Source organism: Battus philenor, unplaced genomic scaffold (assembly GCF_028537555.1).
Source record: "Battus philenor isolate CCGP_79_NKW_IND1 unplaced genomic scaffold, ilBatPhil1.0.hap1 SCAF_5, whole genome shotgun sequence".
Taxonomy (NCBI): Eukaryota; Metazoa; Arthropoda; class Insecta; order Lepidoptera; family Papilionidae; genus Battus; species Battus philenor.
This window is the reverse complement of record NW_027181715.1, coordinates 7,076,101-7,094,159: the sequence shown is the minus strand read 5'-3', so window position 1 is coordinate 7,094,159 and position 18,059 is coordinate 7,076,101. Positions and strand designations below refer to the sequence as shown.

The 18,059-nt window shown below is 34.1% G+C and overlaps 1 protein-coding gene across 7 annotated transcripts in view; it reads right to left on the bottom strand.

Moving 5' to 3' along the window:
* Nucleotides 1-393: 393 nt before the first annotated feature.
* C3G (C3G guanyl-nucleotide exchange factor) overlaps nt 394-18,059 on the bottom strand; it is a 52,692-nt gene continuing 35,026 nt past the window's right edge. For 4 of the 7 annotated variants that reach the window (XM_068772240.1, XM_068772235.1, XM_068772239.1 and 1 more), the window contains 17 exons: nt 17,813-17,923; nt 17,493-17,593; nt 14,430-14,453; nt 13,202-13,307; nt 12,378-12,491; nt 11,541-11,640; nt 11,352-11,447; nt 11,163-11,270; nt 10,715-10,910; nt 9,817-9,828; nt 8,230-8,389; nt 6,738-6,876; nt 5,461-5,718; nt 4,187-4,440; nt 3,620-3,751; nt 2,713-2,959; nt 394-1,989 (listed from right to left, as the gene is read on the bottom strand). In XM_068772240.1, coding sequence (XP_068628341.1) covers nt 2,743-2,959; nt 3,620-3,751; nt 4,187-4,440; nt 5,461-5,718; nt 6,738-6,876; nt 8,230-8,389; nt 9,817-9,828; nt 10,715-10,910; nt 11,163-11,270; nt 11,352-11,447; nt 11,541-11,640; nt 12,378-12,491; nt 13,202-13,307; nt 14,430-14,453; nt 17,493-17,593; nt 17,813-17,923 — 2,128 coding nt within the window. In that variant the 3' untranslated portion in view covers nt 394-1,989; nt 2,713-2,742. The remainder of the gene's footprint in view (nt 1,990-2,712; nt 2,960-3,619; nt 3,752-4,186; nt 4,441-5,460; nt 5,719-6,737; nt 6,877-8,229; nt 8,390-9,816; nt 9,829-10,714; nt 10,911-11,162; nt 11,271-11,351; nt 11,448-11,540; nt 11,641-12,377; nt 12,492-13,201; nt 13,308-14,429; nt 14,454-17,492; nt 17,594-17,812; nt 17,924-18,059) is intronic. The other 3 variants (XM_068772236.1, XM_068772237.1, XM_068772242.1) reach the window with 3 other exon arrangements.

Below are 18,059 nucleotides of genomic sequence, written 5' to 3'. Positions count from 1 at the left end.
AACTTTTATTGCTAAATAAGAAAGGACCAATATCTAGCCACCTCCGCACATGCAGTGGTTGTCGTGCATGAAAGTGCACCGCCCGCCAGCCCGCTCGTAAATGCGCATGCGACAGACAATGCAAACTACACAACCGCCACCGTAAATTCACTCAACACGTGTTTCACCCCTCCACGGGGCATCTTCAGGAGTTGCTACACAGATTAGTGCTAAACACCGAGTCTTTTCGGTGTTTAGCACTAATTTTGTCTGTCGCATGCGCATTTACGAGCGGGCTGGCGGGCGGTGCACTTTCATGCACGACAACCACTGCATGTGCGGAGGTGGCTAGATATTGGTCCTTTCTTATTTAGGATGGACTTCCGCAATGTAACGCCTGAATCCATTAAACTTTTATTGCTATTCCATTCGGCGCTCGAGAGCCCCGTACCAAATTCAGCCGTGAGATATTCTCCCCACATAATAAATTACTTTCAAAACTGTAATATAAATTAATTGATTACCTAAAACTTCGAAGTAACTTTTATCGCATACCATCATTAAATACAGCTCTGCATTCATACAGAGCAAGTACTGAATTACAGCTTAAGTTATAATATTTAAAGACACAGATTGTGAAGCACATTACATATAAACAAGGTCAATCTCAAAAGTATGTTTATCATATATTTTAGGCTTCCTCAAAGGAAGTTTTTTTTAAGAAAAATATAACATTTCAAATATCAAAAATAATAGTACGCATTTAAATTTGAAAATTTCGCGTAAATCGATAAAAATATTGCATTAATCAACATTTCAATCAAAATCAAATGACAAGTAAGAAAGACTTCATTATATCTTGCGATATATATTTTATTATACCTTGCACAAATAGCAAAACTTGGTTAGTTTTTGCTATTGATTATGTACTACTAATTTAACATTAGCATTTAATATTTTTATGGGGTTACTAGTTATTTCACTTAATAACAAAGAATAATCATTGTTATCAATGGAGTCATAAATAAGAGTAATTTCGTAAAACATTATTTAAGCAATGTAGTAATTATTTGACATAATGAAATACGTATCAGTCAAACGTATGACGAACTCATTGTTTTTTTTTTCTAATACAGATGGATCAATGCCCCATAACAAATATTAATTACTTGTACTAGATAACAAGCATCATGAGTGCCATTAAACAAATTAAAGACAAATGGAACATATTGTGCTTACTGTTTGGCACTATTTATGGTTGATATAATACAGATGACAAGAAAAATTTAAAACCAGAGATTAAACTTATGAGTGTATTGTACTTTATTTACCATTTGATTTAGCCAATATGTCCCATTCCATTTACAGAAAGACGATATAACAGTTGACATTACACAATCGACACACCACAATATGCAGACATGAATTACATAAAATTCCTCTAAATACCAATGTAAGCCACTATTATCCTTACGAATTCAAAAGGACTGCACTAATTCGATGTATCGTGAAGTAATATCAACTTCAAATTTAGCCTTATATCAAAAACGCGATAATATAGTATGTATATGACGTCAACGGCAAGTCACGACAACAATTATATATGACAACGTATCCTATATAGAGCTAGGCTGAGGCGAATCCTTTATTGTAAACTATTCAAGTCACGTGCTGATATGTAAAGACAGTAACTTTCAAATTATTTCCAAGTGTGGACTCCAAACTAAGCTGGCTTATGGATTGTTTTTCAGTTGAGTGAAGTGTAGTGTATTAAGCGTGTTCTCGTCGCCGTTCTGTAGCTTGGATCTCGTCACCCATCACCCCCGTCCCCGGGACCGATCACAGTTGAGAAATAGCATATTTATTCATAAACACTAAAGATAATTAGGCCATTTTAGGACAGATAATCACATTATTTATGTAAATTAATACAATTCCTTGCGTGTATAGTTCTCTCGATTTTGTCGAAGTGAATCTCTCGTCTTCTTTATTCTTTGGATTAATGTATACCTGCAACGATAATTTAAAAGAATTATTACATATTTTCCTATAAGCCCTAATTTTGAACATGACATACAGTGACTATATTTTTAATTTGTGAAAGTTTAAACGTTTGGTATACCAGATAAACTTTGATTCAAGTTAATTTCAATGAAATTTATATCTTTTAAAAATTGCAACAATATTAGAAGCTTTTTTGGCTGGTGTAACATAAATAACTATAAAAGTTATTATATATAAATTATTTATAATATTTATGCACAAGTATATATGTTACTTCCGACTAATTCATCACGATATCTCTGAAAGGATAAGGCTTAAATGCTTAAATATTTGGTAGGATAATTTATTTCGCCGGGTAGATTCAGCTAGGAACGGACTTTACAAATTAGTGTATAGGGAGGCGGCTTTCACAAAAAGGCATTTTTGAGACTATAGATCTAAAATCTATAGGTATAAAATTGTGGCTATAAATCTATAGATATAAAATTTTGTCAAATATTTTTGTTGGCATGATAAAAAATACCAAAAATGGATTAATTAAAATTACACCCACAAAAGGCAGCACGGGCTAGCGAACGCGTCATAGCTAGTAATATGTTATATATTTAACAAACCAGTATTTGCAGAAAGCACGTTAAGCTATCTAGAACGAGAGGGATACTCGCAAGTAACGGCGAGGGTTGCCCGCGTTTTTTGACATTATTTATATTTTAAGACACGTTCACCCACCTCTTAAAAAGTATAAAGGTTCATAGCCGATTAAGCAGTTTGTGCATGAGCGGGAGCAGGAGCGGGCGCGGCCGTGGCGGCGGGCGCCGGAGCCGGCGCGGGAGGCGAAGGCGCCGATGCGTTCCTTGACCTCCCACCCCGGGGTTTAATGCTTTCAGACACCTGCCACATTGCCTCCTCGCTAAGCACGTCGTCGAACCCGTTGAACATCGCCTGTATGCGTTCGTTCTTCTTAAATTTGTACTGCCTGCAATGCAATTAATGGACATTTAAAATTAATTTTGATTTTATTGAAAACTATCTAATATCTGTAGCCCTGAGTATCCCAGAATATAGTCATATATAATTCATACTTTGTACATTATATCGGATTGTCACTGCTCACAAGTTTCCATAAGATGGACAAAAGCATCCTCTGAGAACCAACCAATATACCACAATGCGATCGCTTATCTGCCAAGCGTCGCGATTATGGTATATCCCCCATAGACATGTTCGGGAAGGCCTATAGCTTTGCAATGCGTCTGTATGGACTGAAACAACAACCTAATCTTAAGTATCCTATACACAAAATATACTTGTATAGTTTTAATCATAAAAATGTGTGCTTTTTATATTAATACTTTTTCTTTAAAATTATCTGATATAGCCATGATGAATTTAAACTCATCATGGCTATATCAGATATTTTTTTTTATTTTATTGCCATAGGTTATGTATATATATTCAACACAAGCAGGAAACCATTAATATATTAACATGTATGCTTACCTAATTTATAATAAAAATAGCTTTAATAGTTTATTAGGTATAATAGAATTAATATGTAATTTTATGATTGAGCAAAGTACACACGGCCTTGATAACGCAATTATTGTTATACAATAAAAAGATAAAAATAACGCACTCTTTATGAAACCGCTTCATGCTCTCCATGACTTGATACTGTTGCCATCTCTTGGTGAAATTTATTCTGCCGTCGGGCAATAGATCAGGGTTACCGATGTGAACAAATGTTAGATCCTGAAGAACTAGACCGCTGCAAAGTTAACAAATACACTAATAAATAATAGTTTAAAATAAACCGCTATATTAAATATCAATAGTAATCAGAATCTAGAATATAACTGAACTCACAATCCCAAATACACAAAATACGCTTACACAACTGACTTATTCTTTAGTAAGCGTGCTAAAATAATAGCAATAGACATTTTTCTTTACAATCTTTCATACTAATTTCTAATACATTTTATCCAGGACAATAAAATTTCGTCAAATAATACACACAAAACTCTTATTTATTAGATATGAACAATCTCCTATAGTTGCAAACTGGATGGATGCACATTAAATATTTTTAGTGATTACATTTAACCATATAATGCTTTGTTAGTAACAACTGCGATAGTCAAAATATCAACATGTAAAACAGCACATGACAGATATTTGTTTAACGAGGATATGTACTTACATATAAGGAATGCAGGGCGGCTGCGTCTCTGCTAATGCATTTCTGTACGCACTAAATGACTTGGATGAATCAATGAGTGCACAGTGGTCGTGCAACGTGTCGACTATGGCTCGGGGCCAACCCAACCGGCGGACCGGAGGCGAGTCTAAAGCGGATACCAGTGCAAGGTAAGAATTAAAATTATTCATCTTCCGTAGCGCCTTCATCACCTTCAGGAATTTACTAGCATACTTCTCACGCTCTCTTGCCTCCTCCTGTAAAAAAAAATTAACTTTGTAAGATTTACACAAAATGTGCAGCTATCTCCGTCCATTACTCTGCAGAGAAAGGCAAACTTCGGCATATCTACTTTTTCTCTTAGAGGTCTATCTTTAATCTTTTCAAAGTGATAAGAATAATATTGTAAACTAATGACTTTTTTGCATATTGATTGTGTGTATAGTTTAAACTAATTTAACATAAAGAAGTAAGAAAGTTTTACCACTTTCAGACTTTTGATTTCATATAAAACCTTACTGAACTTACGATCATTTTTAAAAAATATTCATAATTAATAAAAGGACCAATATTTAGCCACTTCCGCAAATGCAGTGGTAGTCAAGCAAAAAATGCACCGCCCGCCAGCCCGCTGATAAATGCGTATGCGGCAAACAATGCGAATCACACAAATATAAAACCACAATTTGAACACGTTGAGAATGCAGTGAAAGTATGTCTTCATGTAACCTTTTTTATATGAACTTTATTTTTTTTTCTCTCTTACTGCACTCTCAACGCCTTTTATCTTTTTTATCCAGTCTATCCCGCTACTTAGTCTATGCCAATTAGTTTCTACCCATCCACCGATTTTGACAGGTCTTTCTTCTTTCTTTGCCGTCGTCGACGTCCACTGCAAGGCTTAGGCATCCACCAAAGATCGTCACGACGACTGGGTCTTGCGCTGTCCGTATCCAGCGACCTTTATTATGTCGGTGGTCCAGATAGAGAGGGGCCTACCTACGCTGCGTCGGCTCGTGGTCGTCACTCGATAAACTTTTAGCCCCATCGGCCACTCATTGCACTAGCGATGTGCCACGCCTACTGCCAGTTCTGACCAATGGCAATTCATCGAATTACCTTTAGACTGGTGTCTTATTCTAAATTTATAGTTATACTTTCAAACAACACTTTAAAAAAAACTTACTGAATCTAGTATAACAGAACACAATGGCTTTATTAGAATAAGACTCGTTATGTTCTGAATTAATAATAACAATAATAGATAAAGTACTAACTTGTTCTAATATCCTAGAACGGGCCCAATAGCTCATTTTATTGAAGTGCTCCGTAAACCTTGTGAGATTGGGAGAGCTCTCCTCGGACTGGTCTCTGGGCCAAGACAGCACTTCCGCCGTAGTGATGCGTACGAACAGCGCCGCGTCCAATAACGTCATTTGTTCGGCTAGCTCTGAAGCTTTGAAATCCAACAGTGTATCCCGTCGCAACGATACCGTGCCGTAACATGGCGTATCATATTCGTACCTGTTGTTAGTCTGTAAGTTGAAAATAAATTAATATAAGCATTAAGTTGGGTCTGCCGGAGGCTTAAGGTTCTGTAGTGGAGACCTGGGACCAGCAGACGCAATGTAAAACATCCAACGACTAAATGAACATAGAATTTTATGTTCCTATCGGTCTCATTGGGAATTTACGGTGAAGGCCTATGTCCAGCTGTGGACCTCTCGTAGCTGAGATTATGATGAAATGTAATAACTAATTAAAGATGAACTGGAAGGTTCTTCAAAATGTAACTACCTACAGTACAGTACTATAGTACAGTACCCAGCGGTAAATATTGCACATCGTCCTTTGGAAAGAAACAATCGGCTAATTTCGGCTTTGTAGAGCGTTATCTATGTCGCACAAAATACAACGATTAACAAAACGTCACCCAGGTAATGCGAGACAGAGATAGTACTCTACGAAGCCCAAATTAGCTGATTATCTATTTTCAAAGGTCGATGTGCAATATTTATCGCCGGGTACTGTAATACCTTACTAAAAATTATTAATTAGTTTCAGCTCTGTGCATTTCGCGCCAATTTAACAAGGTCATTAAATCATGTATAAATAGGAATCGTTCAGTATATAGGTGCACAAAAAACTTACGAGTAAGTTCCAAAGTATGACGCTACTAAAATTATAATTAGCGCTCCTATTATTAAAATCATCACTTAGTGTTTGTCTGTATGTTTTAAGAATAAACATTAATTACTCAGAATGTAACAACGATGAGTAACTTATCGCAATTTTTTTTTCATAAATTTAGATTGCTTAAAATAACGGACTCTGAAGCGGTCATTTTGTAAAACGAATACGTGATTTTTCGAGTTAATTATTTTGGTGTCAGCGACATTTTGTGGGTCGCATATATAGGATCTTAATATAATACATGTTTAGTGGTTCGGCCCGAAAAGAAAACTTTATATATCATAAAGTTTTTTTTCTTATTGACGAGTTATCTCTGGCACAAGAAATGTTATGAGGTCGTGAATAATTAGAAAGTCCTTACTTGTTGGAAATGCAGTTGTTTCTGTTTATCTACGAGTATCTGTCGCAAAGCTTTCGCAATGGGCAATTCTTCAGCATCCACGAGCCAATAAATGAACTCCATAATTTCTTGCATTAGTGGACGATCCAAATCAGCCATCCTGTTATTAATAAAAAAATTATTTAATTATTAAATTAGTTAAATTTGTCATTGTTGGTAGTAAATACTGGTGAAACATAACTTGCTCTGGGTGATATGCATTATCTGACACAATCCAGCAATCGAGACCAATGCGTTGAATTTATAAACAAAATATATGATATGAACTATTAACCTTCAATCAGCTTAGATAATCACTGTTAATAATTATAAAATTAAATCCATTAATGAAGTAATCACTCTCAAATATATTCATTTCATATTGGACTGCGACAGGCTAAGCTTTGACAGTAAGGAATCTATTGAAGCAGTTAATATAGTAGAAGTTCATTCGATATAGTAGAATTACGCATATAGCGGAATAGATTGTCAAGTTGAAGTGGTAGTGAGCAATCCACATTATAGCGCTCAGAACAGATGGCCGCCGGGGACGGCTAGCGAAGCATGGCGTCCGATGCTTTGTAGGAGTGGTCGTATTACTGTAACTTCTTGTTCTTCTGTAGCTTCTTGTTCTTCTGTAGCTTCTTGTTCTTCTGTAACTTCTTGTTCATGTTGACCGCACCTCCGCTAGCACTTATAATGAACGCGGAGACTCTCAACAGCGCAATGCAAACTTTTGTTGCGTCTACTGTGGCGCCATCTGTCATTTATCCGTTTCACCGCCGCCGCCGCGATGCGATCGACGGACACGTGGGTAAGAGCTCGTTGCTAGGTAACGCGTGTTTGAGTGGCACGCGATATGCACGCCACAGCTTCGTCCCCACACAACGTCCATAGACGAAAATTCATCGAGTCACTGGACGCTGCCGCATTCCTCCTATTAGAAATCTATGGTAGAGGTCAAAGCCCTACGGCTTAATAACATATTGTTAATGCGACAATAGTTAAATACTTCTATAAGAAAACAATGATAAAGCTATGACAAATACAAGAAATAAAAAGAAGCTCGTAACACCTAAATTTCGCTATAAAAAGTTAAAATATCCTTAATGGGTCAGAGTGTACACATACATTATTAGTTCCAAGACATACCTCAGACCATCAGTTTCTTAGTTTTGAATTTTAAATTAAAAATGAATCATTAAATAACTCTTATTATAGATTTCAAGAGTTTTTAGTTGATTGATATATGTAGCATTTAGTTTTTAACTTATTTAAGTGATTGATATCTTAATGTATATACATCAAACATGTTAAGTTTCATCATTAAAATGATAAACTATTGAGTTTCTGGCCGGCTTATCTCAGGAGATCAGCATTCCAAGTCGGTGGTGAAGTACAACTTATTGTGTTAAAATAATTGACGATTCAAAAATGCATATAAATTTCTATTCAAAAAAAATGTATTACTCACGTAAGGTCAGCTACGATTCTAGTGAGTAAGGCCAAAGTGGATCTGAGTTCATGGGTTCTCGCGCGCAAGTGATGTGCCCGTCGTACCAGCCGTGCCACCAACCCACCCGGCGACACCCACGTCCGGTACGTCGCCAAGAACGCCTCCTGGTACGCGAAATCTGCGCACACCACAAAAATGTTACACCCGATCTATTACTCGGGACCAATCAAATACAAGTATTGCGAACAATTTGGTTATAATATTATATTTTTAAAATCGTTAATGAGCAAAATTTCTGTCAAGACACTATTTATTACTATACAAATTAAAAAAGTAACTAATTAAAGCTTATTAATGACATTTGTAACTAGTTATGCAAGTTAATAAAATTAATCACGAATTTTGAACAGTACATTTTTAAAAGATAAATAAATTTCGAAATGAACTTTAGAATTATGTAACTTCAATACAATAGGCATTGACAAGATAAATTAGGTCTTAATTGGCTTGAAAATCATTACAAATTGTTTGCATCCGTATTTAAATGGTACGCTTTATATACATATGTATACTTATAAATGTTGAACACTAGACCGTGTTGAAATATGTGAATTCAAACAGCATTATTCAATACTTTTTAATATACGCAACAAAACTCTGAATAGAATAAACATAAAGCGTGATATTCAAAATAGAATATTGTATTTACAATAAATTATAGTGCCGTCTGTGATATGAATATCTTGGCTTTGTCTTTAAAATATCTAGTTTCAGTGCAATTAATAGTATTGCTGTACAAATTAAATTGTTAATGTATGGTCTGATTTCACAATAATCACAGCAGTGTTTAAATCTACCTGTAGTAAAGGGTAAAGAAAAATTTAAAACAAAATTTCCTCATGAAACTTCAATTTAGATCTTGCTTACTTTCAAAATGAAACATAACCCCAATAAGAATCATACTACGCGTATTTTATATTGATAAAAAATATATGTAACATGAAATGATTACGAAATGATCTAATGCAAATGAAAATGCTAATGCACTGAATATTGAATATATGAAATATTTATGAATATTAGAAAAAATTGATCAATACAATAATCAATGAGGATGGTTCTCTTTATTGTTGTGTAATTACTAGGATGGAATATATGATTAAAATTACAATCTATCTTTTTATAATATACAACTGCTAATAGAGGAAAATTGGCAAATGAGCTTTCTATACCTTTACACCACAAGAAGACTTGTCCTGTATATTTTGTGCAAGCCATCAGACATTCCTATTTATGCATGCACAGTTTTTAGAACAAAATGTGATTTATTCCATGCAAAATATACACTACTTTATTATTGAAGACTAAATAAATCTATGAATATATATGAAATTTCAAATTGAGTTATAGATTGTCATGCTTAATTCGTGAGATTGTGCAAGGCAAATTATGTAAACAATAAAGCCGTATTTATCAATCTATTAGTTAAATTAGCAACGTGTTTATATATTGATCAAATCCAGCAATTTTGGATAAGCTTTAATAAATATTAGTGAAAACCAGCTTTTTCAGTCCCAAGTCAATATCATGAGCCCAACCACTTACACTCGTCCGATTCTGTAAAGTGAAAGCATGAAAGTTACAAGGTTAGCTGCTAATGTTTTTCTTTTACTTTAAATAAAAACGTAAATTTAAATGGAGAAAATGTAATCTTTTTGTTAGTATTACCCAGCTGAGAAATTTAAACCCAAGTGTCATTGACATTACAAAGAATAAATAACGAATTTTCAAATATTACATGCCTGAATATTACGTAATTTATTATATGATTTATTTTTTGCATGATAACCGCAATTTACTTCATGTTTTTGAAAGTATGTTATGTACACTATTGTAATGAGTGATCAAAAGTACGAAAAAAATATAGATAGCAAACAAAACATGAAAAACCTGAAATAATTGCCTATGAAAATGTTGCTGTCAAAGTCAAAAGCGAAAATAGTTATATTTTATAAGATCATTACAATCATCTATTTTCGTCAGCCTAAAATTAAATTTATTTGGCAAAAACCTACTGAGGAGATTTAACAAGAAACTGTGACATTGGCATTGCTTTATTGATAGTATTAGAAATATTTTTATTTTTCCATAAAACTAGAACAATTAATTTCCAAAAATTTTTATTGTTAACATACTTTGAAATAGAATAATATGGCGTTTGGAAGAGCCAGTGCTTAATTGATAAACTTACTGCGTCGTTAGGTAATTTATTATAAAATTGTATGTCAATGTACATACCTTTTTTAAAGTATATTAAATAAACATTTTCTTATGTAATTTTTCATGGCATATTTTAAGTATCAGTTTACTATGTGATACTGAGAATTGACAATAGTTGTAACTCTAAAAATCGAAGTCTTAGTGAATGCACATAGAGCACATACTTATTGGTTCACCATTTTATTAAAATAGGTTAATAGTACAATGTAAAATAAAAGCTCACCTTTGGTAGCCTTAGTGGCGAGCACAATGAGGGCATCAGGATGTCCTCCTCTCACTTCTGGTCCCTCCTTAGCTGGTGCCTTCAACAACAGCCACTGACTGATGTCCGTTTGTAAGATAATGTCTTCCGATTCCGCAGAAGCATTTGTATTGGGTTCCACTGTAGCCACAGCCGGTTCACTGCTCCCTTCACTTCTCTGTTGTAACATATAAAAAAGGTATTTTCACTTGTCACAAAATTTAATATTGTTTATTATTTATAAAATCGTTAACGAAACAATTATAAGAAAATTATTATAAATCTATGTAGGAGCTAATCGTCCGTGGGTAGAAGATCTTGCTATGTTTATTGGAAGACCCTGAACATAGGCCAATCTAGCTTGTGTTAATGGAAATCTTGCGGGGATTCCTTGACGTCGGGCAGATTAAAGCTAAATCAAAAATCTCACCTGTGATGGTACAGGTGAAGGCATTGGCTGCTGTACAATATTCTCCAACTCGTCTTCGAGCGGGAATTTTCCTGGTGTATTGGAACTAAGGTACAATTCTTCGGAACTCTGAAAAATATTATGGAGGTATAAATATTATTTTTGGACATCTTTATTGTGTTATAAATCAGTATAAATAAAAATAATTACCACATTATTCATAAACGATTCATCAGTTGAACTGTTATTTGATGAAGGCCGAGGCGATGGTGGAGGTAGAAGTTCATTGCTCGAGTTCACTGAGACCTAAATAATATATCAATTGATAAGTCTAACATATCAATATGTTATGATTATATGTAATATATTATCATAATAGAAAAAATCGATGTTTGTTACCTGTGCTTTATTTTTGTTCATTTTCGGAGGCAACGCAGGCGGTTCCGGGGGTACGGGACTAGTTCCTGCTGATTTCTTCATCATGCTTTCATCTGATCCACTGTAACACATTTAATCAAGTGAGCACTGAACACTAAGTCCAAGTTTTGTTAAGCAGTAGGTTTTATTGTTATTCTAGATGTTATATTTCGATAATTCATCATCATCATCATGTTATATTCCATAATTACAAATCATCATTTAAGCTGCAAGATGTCAAAATCTGATCCATAGGCCCCCCTAAAAATTTCCAATAAGAACGTTTGGAAGTCTCCACACCGCATATTCTGGCAACCTTAACAAAGTTATTTTTTTTTTATAAAAGAATGTTAAATGACATTTATCAACTAGCAACTAACACATTTCCAGATGTTATATGCTCTGAAGCCATTTAGTGTAGTAACTTTTACTACACAAATGTTCTTTAACAATATTTTTTAAATCTAGCAACTTAAGCTCTTAGGTAATATTCTATTGAAGAACAAAGAAACTTCCTATTATGGAAGCTAATAACAAAAAATAAGTTAAATTTACTAGTATACCTGTTTTCAGTAAACTTTGTATAAAGGCCAGGCTTTTCACCACATTTCAATAAGCTGGTTATAAGAAGAAAAGTAGAGAGACCGAAAGGGCGATAACCAGGTAACGATGGGTAAACTCTGTGAGGGTGACCCGGCCTAACAATAACGAACGCATTGAAAAAGTCATGTCATAGAGACCTGTGGAGGCAACTCGTCGAACCATCATCTAGATAGATAGATAAGTAAAAAATGTAATATGTAAATACAAGAGTAGAACCTTAATGGCGGAGGCGGGGTACCAAAGTGTTGCACTGTGAAGGATTGAGCAATAGAACGTTGAACTTGTTGGTGACGCTGTACACTTATTGTACCACTTGATGTTTGCTGGGCGCTGGAATAAAAATTCAACTAATTAACTTAATCTAATAATTCTTATTAAAAAAAAAAACTAAAATTAGCCTGTCGCAATCCAATAGTAAATTAAATAATTTCATGAGTAATGACTTTATTTATTGTTTTAATGCTGCACTGCACTGTTTTAATTGATTTTTATTTAAATAGTTTATAGCAAGTTATTTTTTTTGCCCCTTGATATTATTTATATTATTAATGTCACGTTTTAGTAGGTAGGATATGAATAAACTATTATATATAATAATTCAAATTTATGTTTCGTGTGTTGAAAGAAAGGTGTTGTTTTAACTATTTAATTTGCATTGTTTCAATTTTTTGTTTGCTCCTCTGGCTGCATTTTAACAGAAATATGACAAAGAAAAGAATAATTGGTCGAGTACGCAATTATTTATTTTACAGAAAGAAATTTTCAATTAACAATAAAATATAACATATAAAGTCGTTACGTCGTTACGTCGAAACAATTTATAGATAACGAATAAAATAAAAGAAAAACTTAAACTTCTGTCTAAAGTGGGAAAAGATTTTAACTAATATATTGTGTTAAAAAATCCTGTATAGCAACACACTTTATCATTAACAAGCGAAGAGTCTATTCGCTTCGTCCTTTCTAGGATTGAAAATTTAAGAAAAGTAAATAATAAAAAAAACAATACTTTTAATTTTTTATCATTAAAATAATATTACCTGGCCAAATTGTATGTGTGGATCGAATGCCGGAACATGTCCGTTGGCGCTGCGACGTTGTTCGGCGGATGACTGCAGTTCCCAAACATCTCCATATATGCCATAACTGCACACAATAATATATGTTACAAAAAAATTCACTTGCAACACGCGTGTACTATTAGTGAAAACGACGAACTAAGAACAAAGGCAACGTGTGCTGCTATCAGCGATGACCGCCAAATTAACACCACATACATAGCAAGGGCGAATGATCATAATGAAGCGCTAAGTACAATTATAGGCTTGCTCATAACGCCAAATTCCGATTCTGTTATCTGACAAAACTACGCGGCATAAGCCTATTAACACTTGTGTAGCACGGAAATCATAAGCAAGCTTTATTGAAAGATGATGTAGTTTAGTCCATAGCAAAGCCGTGAAGTTCGCGCAAGCACGTAAAATGAGCCTCCAATACGTCATTATCTTGGAGTGGACCTGTGATGTCTAGAGCAAAAAGTTACAATACGCCGCGATTCCTTCTTGCCTCCTTTTGTGTTAAGGACTACGTACACCCTGTAGTGAACTCCAAACTAAAAGTGCTATTCGAATGATTCTAGTACACTAAACTAAGTATATAAATCGTTATCTTAAGACCGAACAAATAAAGTTAGTACTTGTGATTATTTAACAGTTACCCAAAAAATAACTTGTGCGCCAAAATGTATAATATAATATACTGAGTAATAATAAAAAATATACATAGTAATATATAATCAATAATTTTAAAACTGTCATTAAATGTACCATTTATAAACCAATTGAAGTCTCTTACAAAAAGGAAGAAATATTTATTCTTTCGAATAAGCTTTTCTAAGCACTTTTGGAAATGTCAAGACATTGATATAACAAAATTAAATACATATACAACTGTCTGGTATGGAATGTTGATAGTATCGAGAAAAATCTGACAAAAGACCCGATAGTTACTGGTTTAAGTTCAATTTTACAATTTCTCCTGTCATAAATAGAGTTTTGTCATGTGAACATCAGTATTACCAGACCCCGGAATGTTTATCTCCTGTATCTTTTATACAATTATAGGCTTTACCAATCTATATTGCCTTAACATAAGCTTTTACCAGTTTTAAAGATTTCAGTTACAGTAATATAATTGTAAGCAGTGTGCGATGTCCTTAAGAGGCGTATTGGTAGCTACTTAGCGCTTTGCATGCATAGATCCACTCACCACTGTAGGCGACGCTTTGGAACACTGCCGCGCCGCACCGGCACAACAGACAAACATGCCGTTATAGCGCCCGTCATAATAACCATTAACCCTTTCGCTACGAGTGTTGTCTATGGATTAAATCCGTGTGACTACATGCGTGTACGAGTGTCGCCTATAGACGACATCTGTGTACGAGTGTCGCCTATAAACTGCATCTGTGGGACAACCTGCATGTACGAGCGTCGTCTATAGACGATATCCGTATGCCGACCTGTGTGTACGAATGTCGCCTTTAGACGACATCTGTGTACGAGTGTCGCCTATAGACTGCATCTATGTGACAACCTGCATGTACGAGCGTCGCCTATAGACGACATCCATATGCCGACCTGTGTGTACGAATGACGCCTATAGACGACATCCCGCGATGTATTTATTTCCGCATATGCATAGTGTACATTGATCATCCAACAGCGGTATAACCCCGACAGAGCACACTAGCGTAGCCAAAGGGTTAAACATTTACAGTAAGCCCCCATACAATTAATTTCCAGTCCAACAAACTACCTTCACACTTATTGGACAGAATAATTACCGAAAAATATGTATATAAAAAAGTATTAAGAGTATATTTACGACCATGATTAGAGATGATACACAGATTTTACATCATAGAGTGACGATTAGAGATAATGACGTATACTAAACTAATTTGTGATGTGGCGTGACTGAAGATTGAAGATACTGGTGTGATACAAATGTTTTGACGAGTAGAAATTTATTGTGCACAATTAACAGTTGGCATGCAAGATGCAGAATAGGGGTCCTTTTTGTATTTACTTTAAAAAAATATATTTTTCACGAGTTTAAAACGTATTTGCTGTACGCCTTAAAAGGAGAAATGTTACCTTGTTGAATTTATAAACGTATTCTAATCTTTCCTTCTTTTACAACTTTAAGACAGACCTAAAGGTACTATAAACTCTTTTAAGGTTAACAGCAAGCGAGTTGTACCAAATATTCATATTATTCTTAAAAACAAAATGATTTCATTTCAACTATAGTGCTACCGAAAAAGCGGTACTGCGCCTTAGGAAAGCGCGGTGAGATAGGAACCGAGTAGATAAGAGCAACAATCGCCGCCGCAATCATCATCATCACAACGTTGGACTAATGGAATGGAGCAAACGATACGTCCCCCCTTTCGGCAGCACCATAGTTCATAATTAGTTGAATTATTTTTTTTTAATTAACGGAAGAATGACAACAAAAAAACTCGTTTCGTAAGACTCGTAACAAAGAGACTTTTGCTCATACACTTAACAGCCTAATTGATTTAATTTTTGTCTTATTAGTATGAGATGTTGGTCAATCAAAAATTATGTGGTAAACATTCACTAATTTTTTAAGGTTTACAGCAAACACGTATTATTGGGACGAAATCTATACAACTAATTTTAATCTATTTATATTTATTAACACATTCCATGCCATGTGGGTCGTATACGCCCCACGCGACCTGATAGGAAAATCTTCAAAAATTGCCGTGGGAAGGAACGTGTTAAAAATGAAATACCTCAAATACTTCGCAGTTATTTGTTATATAACCTACTAAATACAGCCTATTGACTTATACATATGGTAAATTATTCAGTAATCGATATATAAAAATATTAGCGAAGAAATTTGACATAAATTTAGATAATTATTATTTCACTTATGTATATATTTGAATAGTAAATATATATTCTTTAAATATTAAAATAGATTTTGCTTAATGTAACATTTAGAAATATACCCGGAACTAGCTATTGACAACTTTAAAAACTTATATTCACCGAGTTTCTCTATTCATGTGTCGTAATTTGAAATTTTTAGTAAATAACCTAGTGACCCGAAGTGAATGTTTATTTGCCGTGTTAATTCTTTATAAAAGTGAAGCAATAGTTGCATAAAAAATAAATATTGAGGAACTTCGAATATATAAATATTAATTCATACGAATATAAAACTTCCACAAACTTGGATTTTTACGCAACAATTAATACATTGCATACTTGTACGAATTATACTATATTCGCCAGACAGAGTTAGTGCAAGAAACCAGACAACTAATCTCATTAGTTTTTCTTATTAGTACTTCCCCTGTCCCGAGTATGAAAAGATAACAGTTACAATAATAATTTATTCACTAAATTTTCTTATTTCCCTTACTCCTTCCATCTTAATATCATTTCTCCATTCCTCTTTTTTGTTCGTCACAAATTTATTCCATTTCATTCTTTGTATTTTTATATCTCGCCTCACCTATGTCTCCTTCCCTCGAGGAATAACTACAGGAAGTATACTTTGTTTGTTTCATTTTTTTTCTTTGTTATAGAATTTATTAATTTAAATTGTGTTTATTTACTTCTTAAATTCTATTTTCTTAACAATATTATAGTTCTATCACTCGATTGCTAGTCCGACGTGACCTACGTAACGTTAACCAAAAGTTTAACTCCATTTCGGTGTATTTGGTGTATATATTAAAACGGATCACAATATACACTAAATACCTTAAATTATCGTCTGTGTAGTAGTTATATTCGTTAAAATGCAACAGTAGAGAGCTTACACTTGTCATGTCATTTTCTTGTATTGAATCTGGATTATAATGTGACTTCGACTATTTCACTCCAGCACATCGGAAGATACAAAAATAAAAAAATTGAGACGCCATTTCTCATCCACCGAGAGGTCGTTAATGTTTAAAATCAGTAAATTAAAAAAAGGTATATTAATGTTAACATTTTTTTTTAAAAGTAAACCGTTTGTAAAAGTATGTTTAGATTTCTTTGCAATTGACGATACAATCATCTTGTCCCTTTCACTTGCTTACGAAAGTGAAAATAGAAGACCGTTATATTAACTCCGTCTGGCGATTGAAGTACAGTAGTTGTATGTAAACAAGTATTATAGTAAGTAGTTTATATAATTTTACAGTGGTAGCTGTCCCGTAGTTAATTATATACTTTTACAATGATCTATTTATGTTACCGTTTTCCCAAACACTAATTGAAAATAGTAAATAATACTGACTGTGTTTCTTCTTCAGTGGTAAAGGCGGCGGCCGCGGTGGGTGGTGGTCAGCTAGAGTGTGTGGTCTCGCGTCTCCGTGCAGCGAGCATACCGGACTTTGCCTAATTAAACATAATTCCTTTAAAATTTAAATGACATTTAATGTGAAATATAACGCATAAGCAACTTAACAAAAATTCAACCGGTAACATTTTTATTTTGTTAATCAATTCACAACTTTTGAGATCAAACTAACCGATTTTCTTTATATATTTAATTTGAACATAATACTAATTCGTTTTAACTTAGATGTGGACAATATATTAATATAAAATAATGACCTGATCTCGACATTGGGAAAGTGCTGCTGGACGTCGGCGCGTATGTTCCGTCGTGTCTTCACCGGCAGCTCGGGCGGTGTCTCGCTCTCGTCTGACGTGATACTAGCCAGCCTGGAGTTAATCATAAGATATAACAGGTTTTAGTATTTGTTCAGGACTTTAAAATTAGATTGATTTTTTTAGACACATTTGCAGTTTAATATAAGTTTAAATTCATCATTATTATGTCAGTTCGGCGTCGGCAGGC